General features: G+C 42.2%; 1 protein-coding gene across 1 annotated transcript in view; it reads right to left on the bottom strand.

Moving 5' to 3' along the window:
• Positions 1–296: 296 nt before the first annotated feature.
• The window catches only part of PDK3 (pyruvate dehydrogenase kinase 3), a 52,261-nt gene continuing 33,998 nt past the window's right edge, over positions 297–18,559 (bottom strand). The window contains exons 4-9 of the mRNA XM_066357717.1: positions 17,354–17,430; positions 15,987–16,088; positions 14,995–15,105; positions 10,633–10,746; positions 9,243–9,374; positions 297–7,233 (exon numbers count right to left, since the gene is read on the bottom strand). Coding sequence (XP_066213814.1) covers positions 7,216–7,233; positions 9,243–9,374; positions 10,633–10,746; positions 14,995–15,105; positions 15,987–16,088; positions 17,354–17,430 — 554 coding nt within the window. The 3' untranslated portion in view covers positions 297–7,215. The remainder of the gene's footprint in view (positions 7,234–9,242; positions 9,375–10,632; positions 10,747–14,994; positions 15,106–15,986; positions 16,089–17,353; positions 17,431–18,559) is intronic.

The following is an 18,559-nucleotide window of genomic DNA, read 5'->3' as shown; positions in this document are numbered from 1 at the left end:
TACAAACACCGTAATGAACTTGTATTCTGTATATAAGTTAATATTCTTCTCTTGTCAAATCTGTTTTCGTTCCCAGTTTAGACTCTGCTTTTATGATTTAAGGAGCTATGATGAAAAATCGTCTAAGCAAGTAATTTTACATTTAAACGCAGTGTTAGATATATTCACAATGGTACATTTTACTCCACATTGACTTTTCTTATTTGGTTCAAGCATTTCTTAAGGATTCATACCTTGTATTCTAAATCTGGGAAATATTTAAGTTGCCAGCACTTGTGTGCTTTTGAGAGGATGTGAACTGAGAGCAACAGATGGTGTGATGTGTACATAAACCTGAAGCGCTGATCACAACCTCAAATGACTCTACCACTGAGGACTCTGCAGAGATCGCGTTTAGCCAGAGTGCTCAAGTGGTATGTTCCATTCTTCTGAAACCCGGGTCCTGTTGTGCAGAACGGACTTGAGCACAGCTCTGGTTTTTAACCACCGTGCAGCCTTCAGGTCTAGGGCGGCCGGCAGGAGCAGAGAGCGCATGCGTTGTAACAAGGACCAGAACAGCAACAAGGGCGGAGGCGCTGTAGCCCCATCCCTCCCACACTGAATCAAATCCACTTAAATTTTTTTCACTGCTCCCTACTTGACATTTTCTAGGTACACCCTGCCTTGGCTGTCTACTCAGTCAAGATACATTTAGTTTGGTCTAGTCTAAAAAGAGAATTTTAAGCATATGTATAATTTATTGGCCAAATTCACATACCAGCTCTAACAGGAACTTTGCAAAGCGAGAAGCGAGAAACGAAAGGGTTTTCTGTGATGCCTTCCCCAGGAAGAGTCGCACAGGCAGCGAGAGACAAAGGGGGCGGGACGGGATCTCAGCAAGCCCTTTCTATGCGCCTTTATGCCGGTTAGACAGCCTGGCAAAACGTGCATCCACCCGGCAAGGGAGGCTTCCAAGCCTGCGGCTCGGCCTGCGCCCTCCTCGCTGGGGGCAATCTCTAGCACTTTCACATTCCTATAGGTACAAGGCTTTCGCTGTAATTCGTCTGCAACATTTGTCCTAATTAAACATGTAGAATAGTAACCTCAGTTTTTTAGATAAACACAGATTGATGTTTCCCAAGATTAGAAACGTTCAAATGCCAAAAAGGAAATAGAATATTTTAAAACACAAAGTCGTGGCTATTAATATGCATGTCAACCTGAGGTGGCCATTGTCAACTAATCTGGAAGGCAAAGATGAATTGAAAAGCTGGGAACCCAAGATGCCAGAGTCAAACATTCTTTATTTTGCTAACATATTGCTTAGAGTATATATTATTTTCAACATCCGTGCCATTTAGCCCACTTGCAAAAGTTACGTATGGAATTCAAATTAGCAGGCCACTTTTAGGTTGGCAAAGTTAGAATTATATAATAGCATCTTCTTTCAAGTGAAATGCTACTATCCCAAAAGGATTCAACTCCAATGGAAAACAGAATCCTCACTGAAAAGCCAAGAAGCAAAATTACCAAAGAAAAATCAAATTGCAGGGTCTTTTCTGTCTATGAAAATCTCAGATCCGCATGAGAAAGAGATCACTTCTATCTACTGAACAAAGGACATTAGGTGTCATTTATCATGAAAAGAGCCTAAAGCCCATAGAATCTGAGTGGTGATAAAGGCGAGGCTCAAGTTTCTTGGGTAATCTCGTGTTCCTGAGATGACAATCCTTTTGAAACTCTATGTCTAGAAATGTAGACAAGAACTATCAAATCTGAACACATCACAACAGAGTTTCAGAAATTTCCACGGGCTTTCTTACCAAAGGCTATTTATTCCCTGAGACATGCAAGGGTAGTGAAAATGTAATTGTTGGAATACAAAAAATATAACATATAAAACCAACTTGATCTCATTACTTCTCCCTTTAAAGAAACTGTTAAAAAATAAAAAGATTTATGATTATAGTCTAAACTCTTATGTTTTGCCTCTATTTAAAAATTTCACTTCATTTATTGAAAGGCCAGGCACAGAGGGTTGCTTTCACACACATTCTCTCTCTTTTATATACATTCTCTCTCCTAATACTTCTCTTAAAAGATTACTTCCTTAAAGGTACAGAAATAAAAAAAAAAAAGATACGGTTCTTACAATGGAAACGAATCCTAAAATGATTAGTTGAACTTAAAGAATACAACTGTAAGTCTTCACTTTCGGAATGCATAACATTAATAAGTTCACCAAACTTGATGAAATCCTAAAATGATTAGAACTTTTAAAGAAAGCAATGGCAACTCTACTTTTGGAAAATATAATGTGAACAAAATCCAAGCCACCTCTCTATGTAAATTAAAGCTCAAGACATTCTATTCAAAATTTAAATGATTTATATACTCTACTATACTTTGTGCTTTTTTAGTAATTAACCTTCCTGAGGCTGATTTTGTTCTTCTTACTGTTTGCTTAACCAATGTGCTTAATAAAATTTCTACAGAATATATTAGCCTCTCCATGGATGAATATTATTTTGAACTACAATCTGACAAAAATCTAACCACATTTAATTATGCTTGATTAATCCAAATGTCACTGAGAGATTTGTGGAACAGAGGAATATTTTTCAGGGTACGTTCATACTTTTTTCACTGTAAGATTCCTAGATCTAGTATTACCTTGAATCTACTACTCAGATGTTTAACGTTTCTTAGAAATCACATGGAAAAAATATTGCCCATAGTCCAAACTGGGTGGACCATAGGATTCTGGACATCGATCTCTGCCATTTATCATTTTCAAGAGCTATGCAGCCGCCACACAAGACTGAAGTCACCCCTTCACACTGGTGAGTGTGCTGTCATAGGATTCTGGACATCAATCTCTGCCATTTATCATTTTCAAGAGCTATGCAGCCGCCACACAAGACTGAAGTCACCCCTTCACACTGGTGAGTGTGCTGTCGCTGCGGAGTCACCAGCACGGGATGACAAAGGAGGCACAGTTGGGATGTCCAATACTGTTAGGGGTTTGTTAACACTGCAAAGATACTCATTCAAGAAAGGGGCGGGCTTTCTTTTAAGCAGGCACTAAACTGTATCAGACATTTGTCTGGAGACTTTCAATAGTGATGCCCTAAGGTGCTTTTATTTATATACAAATAAGCCAATTTAAAGACGACACACTGGCCCTACTTATGGGAATTAAAGGCATCCTAGCATCTAGTATTTCTTTCTCCATCACTTAGCTCTGTCCTCCATGGGCGACCAGCCAGGCAGGTGTCAGAACTGGAAGTGTCCCCTATGGCTTTGCTGTTTCCTCTCAGAGGGCGAGACCGCCACGGAGAGCCATCATGTCGCAACACAAGTGGCAGCCCATGTCCCGGCCACACTGACCCTGTCGTTGGGATCATTGACAATCCATGTCCCTGTTTTAGAGACAGACGGAAAGGCAGAAACAAAGGTTTCTCAAGGACTTTATGACCACAATATTGTCGTCATTTTATTTTCTTCATTTTGGATGTGAGCACAACTAATACAATGGCTGATAATGCTTCAGGTTCATTAAAATGTCACATGTCCCTTTCAGACCAGAAGGTTCTGAGATCCCTACTTGATGAAGCAGGAACCTGAGTTAAAAGTTACCCTTCCACTAAGAATAAACAAAAATCCTGTATTGATTCAGTGACTACCAGTTCTTTCCTGCTAGCGGCATTGAGTCCTCCCGTTTACTAACACAGGTTATGCTTACAAAGGGCATTGTCTTCAAAGTTCACGTTTACACACCTGGGCCACTGGGAAAGATGGCAGAGGAACGCGTGTTTATCTAAGTGCGCCTGCCTTCCACATACACGGCCGACCGAAAACTGAAAAAGCTGTCCACAAGGAAGCTAAAAACAGCTACCACCGCATACCAAAGACTCCAGGGGAGCGTCTGACAGATATAATGACTCATCAAAGGAAGAGTCCCGAACTTGCCAAGCAAGCTACAGTTGCTGGGTTGTTCACAGCAGTGTGCCAAAGCACTCTCTCAATCATTTCTTCTTAACTTGGACACATTGCTGAAGAAGAGAACAAACAGACCAGTAAGGCCCAGATACCAATATCTGCTGCTCACCGAGAAGCAGAAAACGCCAAGAGATAACCATCAACTCTGAGATAGGCTCGAATCAAGTTACTGAGTTCAGGGATAACTCAGAAATCATAAGCTCGCAGGGCAAACAAGCAGGTCATCTACCAAAGGGGAAGAAAGATCTGTCCGGACCCGCCCTCTCAGCACCACCAGACACAGCAAGACAATAAAATGAGGTGTCCAAAGAATCGAGGGACTACGTATGTGAGCCAAGAATCTGAGAGCCACCCAAGTGACAAAGCATAAGGAGCAGCAATAGGGTTACATTTGTAAATATGCAAAAAAATCCAACTGAAGTTGCAACCAGTCCACTCAAAAAATAAAAGCATCAATTCTCCAGTGAGGAGTCTTTGCATGAAGGGCTGGCCGTGAGCACTGAGTTCATTTAAACATAGAATTAAATCTAAATAACTCTAGTAATTACCTACCGCTATGCACTCGAAGCTGCCCGTCTTCCCAGGTATAATAAGTTGCCAAGTCCATTTGATTACCTCCTCTAACTAACCATGCCAAAATGAAAGCACACCAAAGAAAATCTCTCCGGAAAGGAATTCTCTTGCACTAGAGAAAAACTGTGTTTTATATCTTACCCTTGAAGGTTGGTACAACCCATAAATTCCTTTAAATAGATAATGCTAATCACCAGGTGCACTGTTGTGAGCACAGGCCTAGGAATACGAAGGCCCAGCTACTCCCTTTGGTTCCTCCATGTCCTTACCATGCCGCCTTGGCAAACACGGCACTGCTTTGGACTCATAAAAACGGAGACAATGCCCGCACGGTCCACCGATGGCGTGCTAAGGATCCAAGGACGCTGTATGTGAAAGTTCTTTGGAATCTACAAGCAAGGCTCTGAAACCATGCCGCTCGGCTGGATGGAAAGAATCCCCTGTACTAAGGGGTCAGAAGGAATATTCAAGACAAAGGAAGGATGAGAAGCCTCCTTGCGGGTCCGCGCCTACATCTTGCCTCTCATTTCTCTCCATCTGAAAGTCCCTGCTTAGCACTACAGAAAGGGAAGTCAGTACTTCCACAGCTCCTGGCTGGAGAAGTTTGGAATTAGGAAACAAAGATAGTTTAAGAAAGATGTTGCCCCCCACCCAAGATAAATGTCTCTCAATTTTCATTCCTTCATTTAACTAATATTTATGAAGCACCTACTGTGGGCCAACCACTGTCCCAAATAGTAGGCACGGTCTCCAAATACTTCAAATCAAGTCGATTAAAGGCAAGCAGAGGAACTGAGAGAATTAAATTAATTTCATGGAAAAGGGGTCAATGTCTATGTCACAACTTATATGTAGACACTGGGCCATCTGCTCAGAGACAAGCCCATCAAACAGCCAGAGGGAGACACCTAAGTTCAACGAACCATGTGCAGGCAAGAAGAGGGAGGAGCGAGTGCGCAGGGCCACTTGCTGTGGGAATGCCAGGTGCGCCTGGAACTCTCCTGCCAGTCACTTTGGGAGCCAAGTTCAATTCTTAATGCAGAAAACAAAGAGGCAAGACTGTACCAGGGTCAGATGGACATAAGTAAACCTGGCCGTACATTCGTGAAGGACTACCAACTAAGTCACTGAAACCTTGAAAGCTTTACTCTGGAGAAAGACCCGCAAAGGGAGGAATGTGGTAGGATTTTCCCACACCGTATTTCCCACCTTCCACCTGTACACAGAGCTTGCTGTAAGGGCCTTCTGTACATCCTAGCCAGTGTTAATAAGGAAGCCAGGTTTTTAATAGAAAGAACCCCTATTTTTACATTTTGTACACAAGCAAAGAGGCCCAGGGAACAGCCCCGTCCCCAAGACACGGACTCGGCCTCCAGAAGGACCATCTCGTCACCGCTGCCTTGGAAGCACAGCGGCCTTTCTTTTACCTGGCTGACGATGAGTTCTCTAATGAGATCCTCCTAAGGATGGCGGAGACGAGATCCTGAAGATGACGGGAAGGCCCACGTGCTGAAACGAGGAGCACACCCGCGGAGCTCCGTAGGCGGCAGGCTGTACTCAGGACTTGCACGGCTTCTGTTTCTCTGGGGGAAACGGCTCCTTTGCTTACCCCGAGCCCTCTGCCAATCCCAACTTTCAGCCACAAGTTAAATAAGTGAAAAGTTTATACAATTAGAAAAAAAAAAGAGCAAAGGACTGTGCAAATCAGATCGTCAATTCTAAAACCGGCTAAAATGCACAAAAAGGAAAATTGTAAAGGCATAGGGAAGTTTCCAAAATAAACTGGAAAGAACTTTTCCCTTCGATAGTCTATTTTACAACCAGGGAACACATCACACGAGGACTTCCCATACCTTAGAAAAGTACAAATGAATATAATATGACAAAGGTACAGTATTAGATTAGTAAAAAGTTTATATAAGCGTAAAAGCTCCACTTCCCACTCTTTACAAACTTGATAGTGACGAGAAGGTAGTTCTTCACTTAAGATCTTTGAAAGCAAGCAGTTATGTGAAAAATTCCAAGACCATTTTTGGAATGCTTTAATGGAAGAAAGTATACAAAATAACTTAAAAATAAAACCAATGCATTGGAGAATGAGTCCTAATGCGGAAGTACACCCGCCTCACAATGAGAATACAATCAGGTGGCAGAAGGCAAAACTCTTAGTCAGAGTGAGGGGGGCACAGATGGGAGAGGAAGGGGCCCTGGGACTGAACTATCAGCCACTCTCAGCTGATGTCTTCAATTCCAGGTTCCCCAGGCCTTAGTCGGTGGTTTGGGACAAACATGGTATTTGGTCACAAAGTGCAACAGTAGAGCTCTGCTGTATCTGGAAAGGGGAGGGAGCTTAGAACACTGGGGACACGGCAGACACTCGACTCTGACAATGCGGAGAGAGGTATGAGGACACGAGAGCACTCACAAGGAAGGCCCTATGCTCTCTTAGGACAGGCACCAACCAAATAACGACATACTGCGAACATTTCTCAAGGCATGACTCTAGTGGCGGAACTGAGGAGCTCTGGGCAGGTCCGGCACTGGAATGACGGTGCTGTCACGCTCAGAGTCGGTAGAGGAAAGTTGCTCAGAGGTTGACTTGCAGAAGATGAGCTTTCTTCACAGAGAGGCCCAAAGCACTCAGTTCTCTAAACAGTTCTATTAGTCTTGATCTTGTCTCTACAAAGAAAATAACCGGGATATCCACAGTGAGTCTGTGAGTACGAGCTTCTCTATTTTAACCAAGACTCACTCAAAGCATTTGTAACAGCGATCAGTCAAAAACCCTTGCCTTATCTCAGAACTATCTTCTATGGTTACTACAGAAAAAGAATTACCATTTAGTGGCTTATATAAATATATACTTTAAAACAGCTTCGTACTCTCAGGTAAAAATCTGACTAGAAACGAAGAATGACTGCTAACAGGTAGGAATTCCTTATGGGGTGAAGAAAGTTTCTAAAATTAGATAGTGGTGAGGATCACACAACTCTGTGAATATGCTAAACACCACTGAACTGTGGTGTTTAAATGGGTGAATTTTATGGTATATGAATTATATATTTCACTAAAACTGTTGTTAAAAATCTGATTAGAGAATTTTCTCAGAATTTCTCATTCATCTAGAGAATTCACCATACCCACTAAATACTTTCCCAAGATTAGCACCAATTATCCTATTTGTATTACTTCACAATTTTAATTGTCCGGCTAACTAGTTTTGAATTTTAAAAATTGTGTTCTGCTAAAATATGTTTGTCTAATACTACATTAGAAAGTAAGACTCATACCTAATTAGTATACAACCTGCTAAACTAGAGTTTAAAAAATGCATTTAAAACAATATTCAAAGTCATCTTTTTACAATTCAAATGGACCTTATTATTTATAAAGACTGCTTCTGTACTATCCAAACAACTCCCCGATCAGAGCAATAGTTGAATTAATTGGTCACACTGATGTCCAACATGCTACTTGACTTACATACAGACTGGAAATACAATACAGGGAACTCGATCCAGGTGTTTCAAGGTGATTTAGCTTAATCTTGGCCAGGGATGAAGGGTGTGTGCATGCGTGCACACATGCATACCCCCATGTATGCTTGCACTCAGGTGCACAAACCAAACTCCCCTACACGTCATCATCTGAGAGAAGTGATCAGTGCTGCAATATTGCTCACAGTCTAGCACAACACTTCCATAGGGAAAAACCAATATATCAGTCTAGATACCCTTTATGTTACATATCAGTCATCACAAAGACCGATGCTATGATAATGGCACAAAATTACAAAGCTATAGAAACTATATTTGCAAATAATTTTGTTGCATTTTGTTAAGATGAGGTCCTCAGGGTAAGAAGAAATATATACAACTAAAATATGTTAAGGAGAAACACTAATGTTAAATTTGAATCAAACAGTTGAGTATGATTGGTTCTTTTTAAGTGTATACTTCAGTCATGCTAAGTGCATTCACATTGTTGTGCAACTTATCTCTAGAACTTTCTCATCTTCCCCAACTAAAGTTCCCTCCCCATTAAACGACTCTCCATTCCCCCAGCTCCTGGCAACCACTGTTCTAATCCCCATCTCTACGACTTTGACTACACTGGGTACCTCATATAAGCGGAATCACATACTATTTGCCCTTTTGGGTCTGGCTTATTTCATTTAGCATAAGACTCCGGGTTCATCCATGCTGAGGCCTAGGTCAGAACTTCATTCCTTTTACAGGGTGGATAATATCCCATTGTATGGTTACACACCATCTCGTTTATCTTGACTGATCATTTTCACTTATTTTTTCAGTTTCAGCCCATGGAATTTCTCTGCTTTTTTTTCTGTCAAGCTCTATGGATGATGATAAACTGGCAACTCATTACTGTTTAAATGTAATCCATAGCAGGATAAGCCCCGCCCACTGCCGTTTAGACCTCCCCAGCGCAGGGCTACTAGGCCAGCAGCGCGTCTGTCTGAATGGCTCGCCCTGGCTACCCAATTGTTGCTCTCTTTCCCGTCTGGGCTGAGAAAGCTGCTTCACTATTTCTTTAGGGATCACTTTGCCTTTCCAGTGATAAAACCACAAAGAAGATCTGGCTGAGAGCACCCGTTGTCTGGCTGGTACACTCTGGGCCAGAATCGGTGACTACAGATTAGAAAGCCAAGAACTATATTACTGTCTTGCCTTGTATTTGGAAGCGTCTCTGGGCTCACTGCTTGGGTTGCTCCAGTCATCGGCTTCAGGCGTGGTCTTGTAATGGCGCCACGCTGACTTATTGAATACCGGAAGCCTCTCGAACGATTCACTTGAAAGAGCCTAATGGAAATATATACACCAAAGGGCCACAGTGTCATTTGTCTCACATTGAAATATTAACCCAAATTTTACTATTTAAAAAGTTAGAAATCTTACCATACATTTTTAAATTATAGTAAATGTACAGTATAGTATTTTAGCAGATTACTTAGACTGACAGGATGAAATGAAAGCTAAAACATTCGCTCATTCCAAGCCAGTGCTGACACACACGTGACCAGAACAAAAAGCATTTCCACCCAGTTCATACCACTTTGAGATACTTTTGACTATATGGTCTTAGACCAATACTACCGTTCACTGGGCAATCGCTCCCCCAAAGGGCCCAGAAAGAAAGCAAGCTTCATACATACTAGATTGATGAGCATAAACCCACAGTGTTATCAAATATCATGCCATTTAAATGCATTGACATCTAAGGTAAACACTCCAAATAACTGGGTAAGTTATGATATAACATATTGGATGTATGTTATCTGTTATAACATGTAACACACTATGCGTCTGTTAAAAAGGAGCCAGCTCTATGTAAACAGATATGGGAAGACCTCCAAGATATACTGGGAAGTTAAAAAAAAAGCAGAGTGCTGAAATACCCTTTTGTGTGAAAAAAAATTAATTTTTCTAGGAGGATCCACAAGGAATTGGCACCTGTGGTCACCTCTGGGAAGCAGGAACGTGGTGACAGGGCCAGTGGTGGGGGAGACTTGGTTTTCCCTTTTGTAGCATTAAAATTTTATAGTGTTGTGCCTATATTACCTACTCAAAAATACTTCAAATATTCTAGAGTTTAGAAATAAATAAGAGTCCGACAGCACTAATGGATGAGAAAGCCTGTGTACAAAGAAGTATGTTATTAGATCAGCCTCTTCTATAACATATTATGATTATTGAATTCCTGTAACTTTGGGAAAGCCAGCAGGTTTTTAAAGCAAATGACTAAAAGGCTCCAGTTTATGATCACCTGTCTCCTTCTAGCTTAATCCTTTCAATGGATATGTAATTTTTTTTTGAAAGCTTTAAATTATGGTTTTAAAAATCAGTATTTTACTTTTTTATTTTATCTCCATATTTCATTTTTTGTTTTATTTGAGTGTAAAATCAACGATGGGACATAACATGGTTTTCACTTAAAAGTGAAGTCAATCTGAGCTGAATATGAGATGACAGATGCTACGATCTATTAACTGTTAGTTAGTGGAACTCACAGTTTTAAAGCGTAGATGCCTTCATACTAAACAGAAATCAAATGCAGTACCTTCAAATAAATTACAGCATCTGTGCCCACTCCTTCCATAGAATACAGTTTTAGATCTCCCTGAAAGTATCTAGCATACAGACGAGAAATTGGCAAGCCGTAACCAAATCCAGCCTACGGAGACAAGAAAACGAACAGAGTGAGACGGCACACGTGCTGACACATGTGGTATGAGGATCATTCAGAGGATTAAAATGAATTCTTGATTCAGATTTAAAGAAAATAAACGATTGAGTCAACCTTTACAATGATGTATATGCTCATCTATGGCAAACAACCTATTTTCACTCTACAAAAACACTTCTCATAGGTTTGGAAAATAATGGAAATACTGCAATTTTTGACCGACGCTTTCTTAGCACTTGAAAGCACATTTTTTAGCACTTTTAAAGCAAATCCCAAATCAAATGGAATTTGAACGGGCAACAAAACTAAACAGCATCATTCCAAAGTTTCATTATCAGATTCCCTTGCTCTTTGAAGCGAAAATTAAATTGAATAGCAGAGGAGGGCAAATCTACCAGTACAAAGGCTAATACATTGAAAAGAAAACAATTTCCTGAGCAGCTGCTTCCTGAGGTTCTGGGAATGCTTTAAGATTTGGATATATGGGCCCTGGCTCAATGGATAGAGAGTGTCAGCCCAGCATGTGGATATCCTGGGTTTGATTCCCGGTAAGAGCACACAGGGAAGCAACCATCTGCTTCTCTCCTCCTCCCTCTCCCCCTTCTCTCCCTCTTCCCCTCCCACAGTCAGTGGCTCAATTGGTTCAAGTGTTGGCCCTGGCACTGAGGATAGCTATGTTGGTCAAAGTGTTGGCCTCAGGTGCTGAGGATAGCTTGGGTGATTCAAGCATCAGCCCCAGACAGGGATTGCAGGGTGGATCCCAGTCAGGGAGTATGCAAGAGTCTCTTTCACTATCTCCCCTTCTCTCACTTAAAAAAAAAAAAAAGATTTGGATATGTGGTAGTCTGTATATTTTGAGCCACACACAAAAAATGTTAGTACCCATCTATATCTCTACATCATAGAACCCTGTCAGTAACAGGTTGTTGAAAAAAAGAAAGGTCTTGCCTGACTAGGCAGTGGCACAGTGGACACAGAGGACCCAGGTTCAAAACCCTGAGGTCACCAGCTTGAGTGCTGGCTCATCCAGCTAGAGCGCAGGCTTACCAGCTTGAATGCGGGGTTGCTGTCTTGAGCATTGAATCATAGACATGACCCCACGGTTGCTGACTTGAACCCAAGGTCGCTGGCATGTGACCAAGGTCACTGGCTTAACCAAGGAGTCACTGGCATGTCTGAAGCCCCCCGGTCAAGGCATGAACGAGAAAGCAATCAATGAACAACTAAGGTGCCACAATGAAGAATTGATGTTTCTCATCTCTCTCCCTTCCTGCCTATCTCTTTGTTTCTCTCTTTAAAAAAAAAAAAGAAAACAAAGGTCTCAGTCATTGACAAGAATAAGAATAATTGAGACTGACTTCAGTAATGCTAGGGTAGAGGAGAAGATTCTGTACCCACAAGCTTCAGTCCCTCTGATGAAATCCACTGCCAAGGCTAACAAAGGAAGGGGCAGGGTCATGCACCATACAGTGGCAGGCGCACGGGCTTTAGGCTCAGATACACCTAAGCTGAAACCCACATTTTGGAAATCTGAGCAATTTACTCAATGAGACTGTTTTCTCATTGGAAAATGTAATGAAAAAAAACTTACCTCATAAGACATAAGTAAATACTGTAGATGGAGTTTGCTATTATGGCTACTACAGAATAGGAATTCTACCAAGTTACATGGATTGCTACCATCTTTCCTTGATTTCTAAGTCTAAGGGCTGGGTGTGACAGAGAAGTACACCCTATCATTTAAGGACATTAAGACTGGCAGAGGCCCTGGCTGTTTTGCTCAGTGGTAGAGCATCAGCCTGGTATGCGGAAGTCCCAGGTTCGATTCCTGGTCAGGCCACACAAGAGAAGCGACCATCTGCTTCTCCACCTTTCCCCCTTATCTCTATCTCTTCTCCTCCTGCAGCTATGGCTCTATTGGCTTGAGCAAGTTGGCCTCCAGTGCTAAGGATGGCTCCATGGTTTCACCTAATGTGCTAAAAAGTGGCACTGGTTGCAAAAGAGCAAAGGCCCCAGATGGGCAGAGCATTGCCCCCTCGTGGGCTTGCTGGGTGGATCCTGGTCAGGGTGCATGTGGGAGTCTGTCTCTGCCTCCCCTCTTCTCAATAAAGAAAAAAAAAAAGACTGGCAGAATATAACCTTGGCTGGTGCTTTCTCTCCCCACCCTGACTCAAACCAATAGAAAAGATTTTAAAAATTAAAAAACAAAAGACTGGCAAAATATGGACAGTAATAAAGACGAAATACCCAAAATGATGACTGAGATCACCACAGTAAAGAAATCAGTGTCTTTCAGGAAGAGACCAAGGAAACCAGTGTCCTCCCTTCCAGCGGGGCCCAGACTCTACCCTCAGGTCTACCAGAGGACAGGTGAGAACGCCTGGGGCCAGTAGAGTCCCAAACGTAAGGACACAGGTCAGCCCAGAGTGCTGCAGAATAAGGGGCCTCTAACTGGGATGTGGTGAGGTTCGGGCAAGTTTTCTCAGGGTGTCAAAGATGGATAGGAGTTGTCTAGGAGGGCATTCCTGAAAATGAAATGTATATGTCAGGGGAGCTGTAACACAGTAAGGTATTTGGTGAGGAAATTGCGTTTTCTAGTAATGCACACCTACAGGCCAGTTTAAAGCTGAGGATGGCTTACTGACTAGGAGAGATGGTAGCGGAAGCCATTTCTTCAAAAGCAGAGGCCACATGGTACACTAGAAAGAATGCAGACGTAGCCAGTGCCATAATGAGCTCACTGACCTTGGGCAAGGCACTAAGCTTATTTTCTCATCTATGAAATGCAAGGTTGGACATACTTTTTTTTTTAAGTGAGAGAGACAGAGTAAGAGACAAAGACAGACAGGCAGGAAAGGAGAGAGATGAAAAGCATCAACTTGTAGTTGCGTCACTTTAGTTGTTCATAGATTGCTTTCTCATATATGCCTTAACTGGGGGGCTCCAGCCAAGCCAGCGACCTTGGGCTTCAAGCCAGTGACCTTGGGCTCAAGCCAGCACCCATGGGGTCCTGTCTATGATCCCACACTCAAGCAGGTGACCCTGTGTTCAAGCTGGTGAACCCACGCTCAAGCCAGCAACATTGGGGTTTTGAACCTGGATCCTCTGCGTCCCAGGTTGACACACTATCCACTGTGCCACCACTAGTCAGGCTGGACACACATACTTTTTTAAGGTCTCTTACTTCAGTTTCATTAACAAATAACTACTGTATGACAATAACAGCTATCCCCAAGATGCTATTTTGAATAGACAATACATATTCCTTTTAAATAACTGGGGAAGGCTCTAGATTTGCATGTGGTATTTTCTTTTATATAAGTAGATATCAGAGCCTGGTCAAGGCAAGACCTTTCAAAATTTATCTTTTCTGAATTTTCTTTAGTCTGGAATAAGTGACTTCTTCTCTGTTTTCTACATGCTGAGTTAATAAATAATGCAAAATGTTAGCTTTTATTCACAAGCATAAAATATAACCTTATGTTCTTACCAGTCAGGTAGGAGCTGAGAGTGAAGCTTAATTTATACCCCAAGTCATTTTGCAGACTGATAGATGTTGCTGTGTTTAATGACAAAGGGTTCAATTGTTGTTTGTCAATTAGAAACACTCAGCAGGGGAAGAAAGTGTGACCCTACCAGGATCTAAATGGTGCCATGGTAACCAGACTTGTCTCAATGCCTTAACAGGGCAGAGTGAGACAGAAAGGGGCTTTGAGAATGCAAATGCACCCTGTATGTTTCTTGTTTATGTTATTTAATATAAAAAGTTTAATATGTTCATCATTTCACATCTTAATTGTGTGAACAGATTTGGCGGGGAAGTTCAAAGGCTGGTGGTGACTTGGCCCTCCGCAGCCCACGGCGCCCGAGTGCCAGGACCATGCCGCATGCAGCCACGCCTGCTGCGCTGTCCCTTTGCTCACTCGCAATTCAACTTCCACCCTTTCCAAGGGTAGTGCCAGGCGGTAAATGATGCTTCCGTAGCATTCCTAACCACAGGGAGAGGCCTTTTCTCTGCATTTGGAAGGGAGGCCCTGAGCTCTTCATATGTCTCAGACACAAATTAGAGAAGAAATCCAAGTCCAAAGGATTCACAAAGAAAGTAGCAGTGGCAAAAATTCACCCTGCTCCAAACCACTCAGGCAACATCCCAGTTCAGTGAGGCTCACGCACAGCCCTGCTGGAGTCCTGCTCATGTTAACGGTCTTTACTTAAGCCGCAGTTGGAGATGCTTACCAGAGGGGCAGCTCTTGATGGCTCCAGGCTTGGTCTAGGAGCAGTGGAATACATGTAGTTAAAAAGGCGATCTATTTTTCGAAGGGGCACGCCACCACCTAGGTCAGTGATCTGTAATGGAGAAGATGGAGGAGGGAGGAGGGAGGAGGGAGGAGGGAGGAGGGAGGAGAGAGGGAGGAGAGAGGGAGGAGGGAGGAGGCGGAGGGGAAGGGGGGAGGAGGCAGGGAGGAGGAGAAGGAGGAATAAGAGGAGGAGAAGTCATTCTATACTTAGAAGGAGGCAACAAGTTTATTAAATAAAGTCCATACGAGATTACTCTAAAACGTACAAGGGCTTTGAACCCCCAATGAAATACGGTTCCTTTGTGAACAGTATAAAACAAAGGAGGCAGGGAAGTGCTGTGGGATCCCACAGGCTTGGGTTTGAGACCATGTTGGGCTCCCTGAAAAACAGGGCACTAAGTTGCAATGAGGTAACTCAAGCCAAAGATCCAATAGATTACTTACAAACATGACATCCAGTAACTGTCAGCTTTCTTCCCTTCCCTCCGATTCCTCAATGTCTAGATACTATTAAATGAACTGATAATTAGAGTACATGTGCAAATAAGTTTTCTGGCCAGTTAGCTCAGTCGGTTAGAAATTGCCCCGAAACGACAAGGTTGAGGGTTCGATCCCTGGTCAGGGCACACACGGGATGCAACCAATGAATGAATAACTAAGTGGAACAACAAAAGAGTGCTTCCCTTCCCCCTCCCCTCTCTCTCCCTTCTTCTTTCTGTCTCTCTAAAAATAAATCAATAAAGAAAAAGATTAAGCCCTGGTCAGACAGCACAGTTGGTTGGAGCGTTCGTTGATCCAAAGCACAGAGGTTGCTGGTACGATCCCCGGTCAGGGAACAAAGAGGAGCAGCTCAATGTTTCCTGTTTCTTTGTCTCCTTCTCCCTGCCTATCTCTTAAAAAAAAAGGTATATGTGCAAATCAAGCAGTTACCTTAATGGACAAGTCTTCTTTACCCAGAGTAACAAGGGTTTTAACAGCAGGGTAGGCCTCTTTTTTATCTTCATAGAGTTCGACTGTCGCTCTCATTGAGTTCTGAAATAACAAGACCTTTCTTAAGCACACCACTGACTCACAAACCACAATTTTTAAAAAGTAACTCACACGAGTTTACTTACACACAATTCTTTTGTGGGGGAAACAGCGGTATTTATATGGCATTTTCCCCCCTCTAAAGGACTTAAGCTCAACATGTGTTCAGATCAAGGAAACATTTCCTAATGCTTTGCTTTTGATCTAGCTTGAGTTCTCTCTACCATACTACACAATTATTTTTCTTTCCTTCCTTAGTTCTTTTTGTTTTGCTTTAGGGTATTCAAATTATCCGCTTTCAATGGAGAGGACTGTCTTTACGGTCTGCGGCGAGGCTGCAGGGCTCAGATGCACCTGAAATCCCGCTTGTCAGGTCCCCAGGTTCAGAGCACCTCTCTCTGACGGTGGAAAACCTGCTTCCCATGAAAATTAGTCATTTGGCTCAAAAAAATAAATAAATAAAAGTGGAAGAAATGTCAGCTAAAAAGAAGTTCTGAAAAAGCCCCAGCTGTTGAGAAGAAATTTTACAATGGAATGCCCATCTCAACTTTTGAGTGTCACATCAGTAACAGTAATTTGGGGAAGCAAATCAGCGTATCTGATTTTCAGGTGTTCTATTTAGGGTTTCACACATATTGGAAGAAATGAAATGTTGGTTCAAATGTCGTGCCTGTAATACTGCTACTGTAAATGCCATTAGCTACTGGTTAACAAGGGCAACAGTTTAAGCTGAAGAGTCTAAAGACTTTTTTTGGTGGGAGAGGTTGTCTGGTCTGGCCTCTCCATATCTTTCTCCTTTGCCTGTCAGAGCCTCTGAATGGATCCGAATCTGTAAAAGTGTTACGGTAGCTCTCAGAACTAGAAAAACGACTAATGCACCAGCACAGTAAACGTTCAAGGCATAAATATGCATAAACATGTTTTATTTTGATCCGGCTACCATCAATAAAACCTTTGCCAGGTTTGGAAACTAAAAAGCATCTCTAACCTCATAACTGAAGGAAAACAGTATGGATTTTACAGAAAATCACTAAAGTCCAATTAAGCTTCCGAATCAGTATGTACTAATATTCATGAAAACTATATTGTACACAGCAATTTTTCCTCGCGCAGTGTACAAATTATAAAACCCACAGGATATCAGAAATAGAATTTTTAAAACGGTTATGCAAAACCTTTTTCTTATGCTAATCTAATGAATCCATTATGCCCTGAATCAAAGTAATTTAAAGCGAAGACTTCTTCCTATGTCGTTAAATTCCACTTACCTTGAACAACTCAAACAGCATGTGAAACAGATGTGAGGGCACATAAACCACCTGAATAGGTTTGTCCGGCGCTTTAGCTGAAAATGGAGGCAGAACTGTCAATGAATAAGGACCCAAACTAGAAAGAAGTCAAGAATGTTTGCATTCTATTTTCGGAGTACAGTTTCCATCTTTAGGGCAGGACTGAGCAAATGCTTTTGAAGTCCAACAAATGTGGGGTCAAACCCTGTTCCCTTTACTTACCAGCTATGTGACCCTGGGCAAATGATTCAATTGCTTTGGAACTCGGCTGAGCAAAAGTGGAATATTACCACCTACGTCATGATGTTCTGAGCATTACATAAGGTCATCCAAGTGTCGCTCATTGTTTTTGAAATTGGGAGACACCGACTTCTACCACTGACCCCAGTGGCCAGTGGGGGAATGTGAAACCACAAAGGAAAAGGGGCACATCTTTTTTTGGTGAACTGGACTAAATGGCGATGTTAAATTATGACAAACAAGGCATATTATGGGGTAGAGGTAAAGTTCACATAACTTCTTTCTACTAGCAGCTGCGGACAGCCCGCTGAGGCCCACAGTCCTTTCTCCTGCATCAGGGGTTTTCTGGCGGAAATCTGAGAAGTACCACATTCCACATCAAGCACTAAGAAGCGTGCTAGCACAGGCTATAGAGTAGATGCTAGAAAACTTAAGTCTTCATGACCCGAAATCACTTAAGCAACTGCAGCTATGTGAACTTTCTCAAGTAGAACACAGACATATAATTTCAACTCAAATCCTTCCTCTAATAAAGTACAGATTCAACAGCACGGAGAGAAGGTTCATTTGGTTCTTAGCAATTTACAAAGAGCTTGAACATACGCCATCCAACTGAATCTTCGCGACAATACTGTGGGGCTCACAGGGCGGGTGGCATTATTAGGGGTGAGCACACAGTCTCTGCAGCGGCTATGTGACTTTCTCACAGGAACAGAAAGGGCGTTGAAATTGGACACATGAACTAAGAGCGTTTGATTCTAAATCCTGGAATCCCTGATGATCAGTTGCTTCTTAAATTAAGTTAATATATACAAATGATTTTAAAATTTGTTTAAAAAAAAGGGAAAGAACAAGTTCCTCCTCCCTTTCCCACCTCAACCCCCAGACTGCACCCCGAGGCCACCACTCATTACTATTGATATTTTTGCGTTAGTCCTTTGGTTG

The sequence above is a fragment of the Saccopteryx leptura genome, chromosome X, assembly GCF_036850995.1.
Source record: "Saccopteryx leptura isolate mSacLep1 chromosome X, mSacLep1_pri_phased_curated, whole genome shotgun sequence".
NCBI lineage: Eukaryota > Metazoa > Chordata > Mammalia > Chiroptera > Emballonuridae > Saccopteryx > Saccopteryx leptura.
The sequence above is the reverse complement of the archived record's forward strand: the minus strand, read 5'-3'. Positions and strand labels throughout refer to the sequence as shown.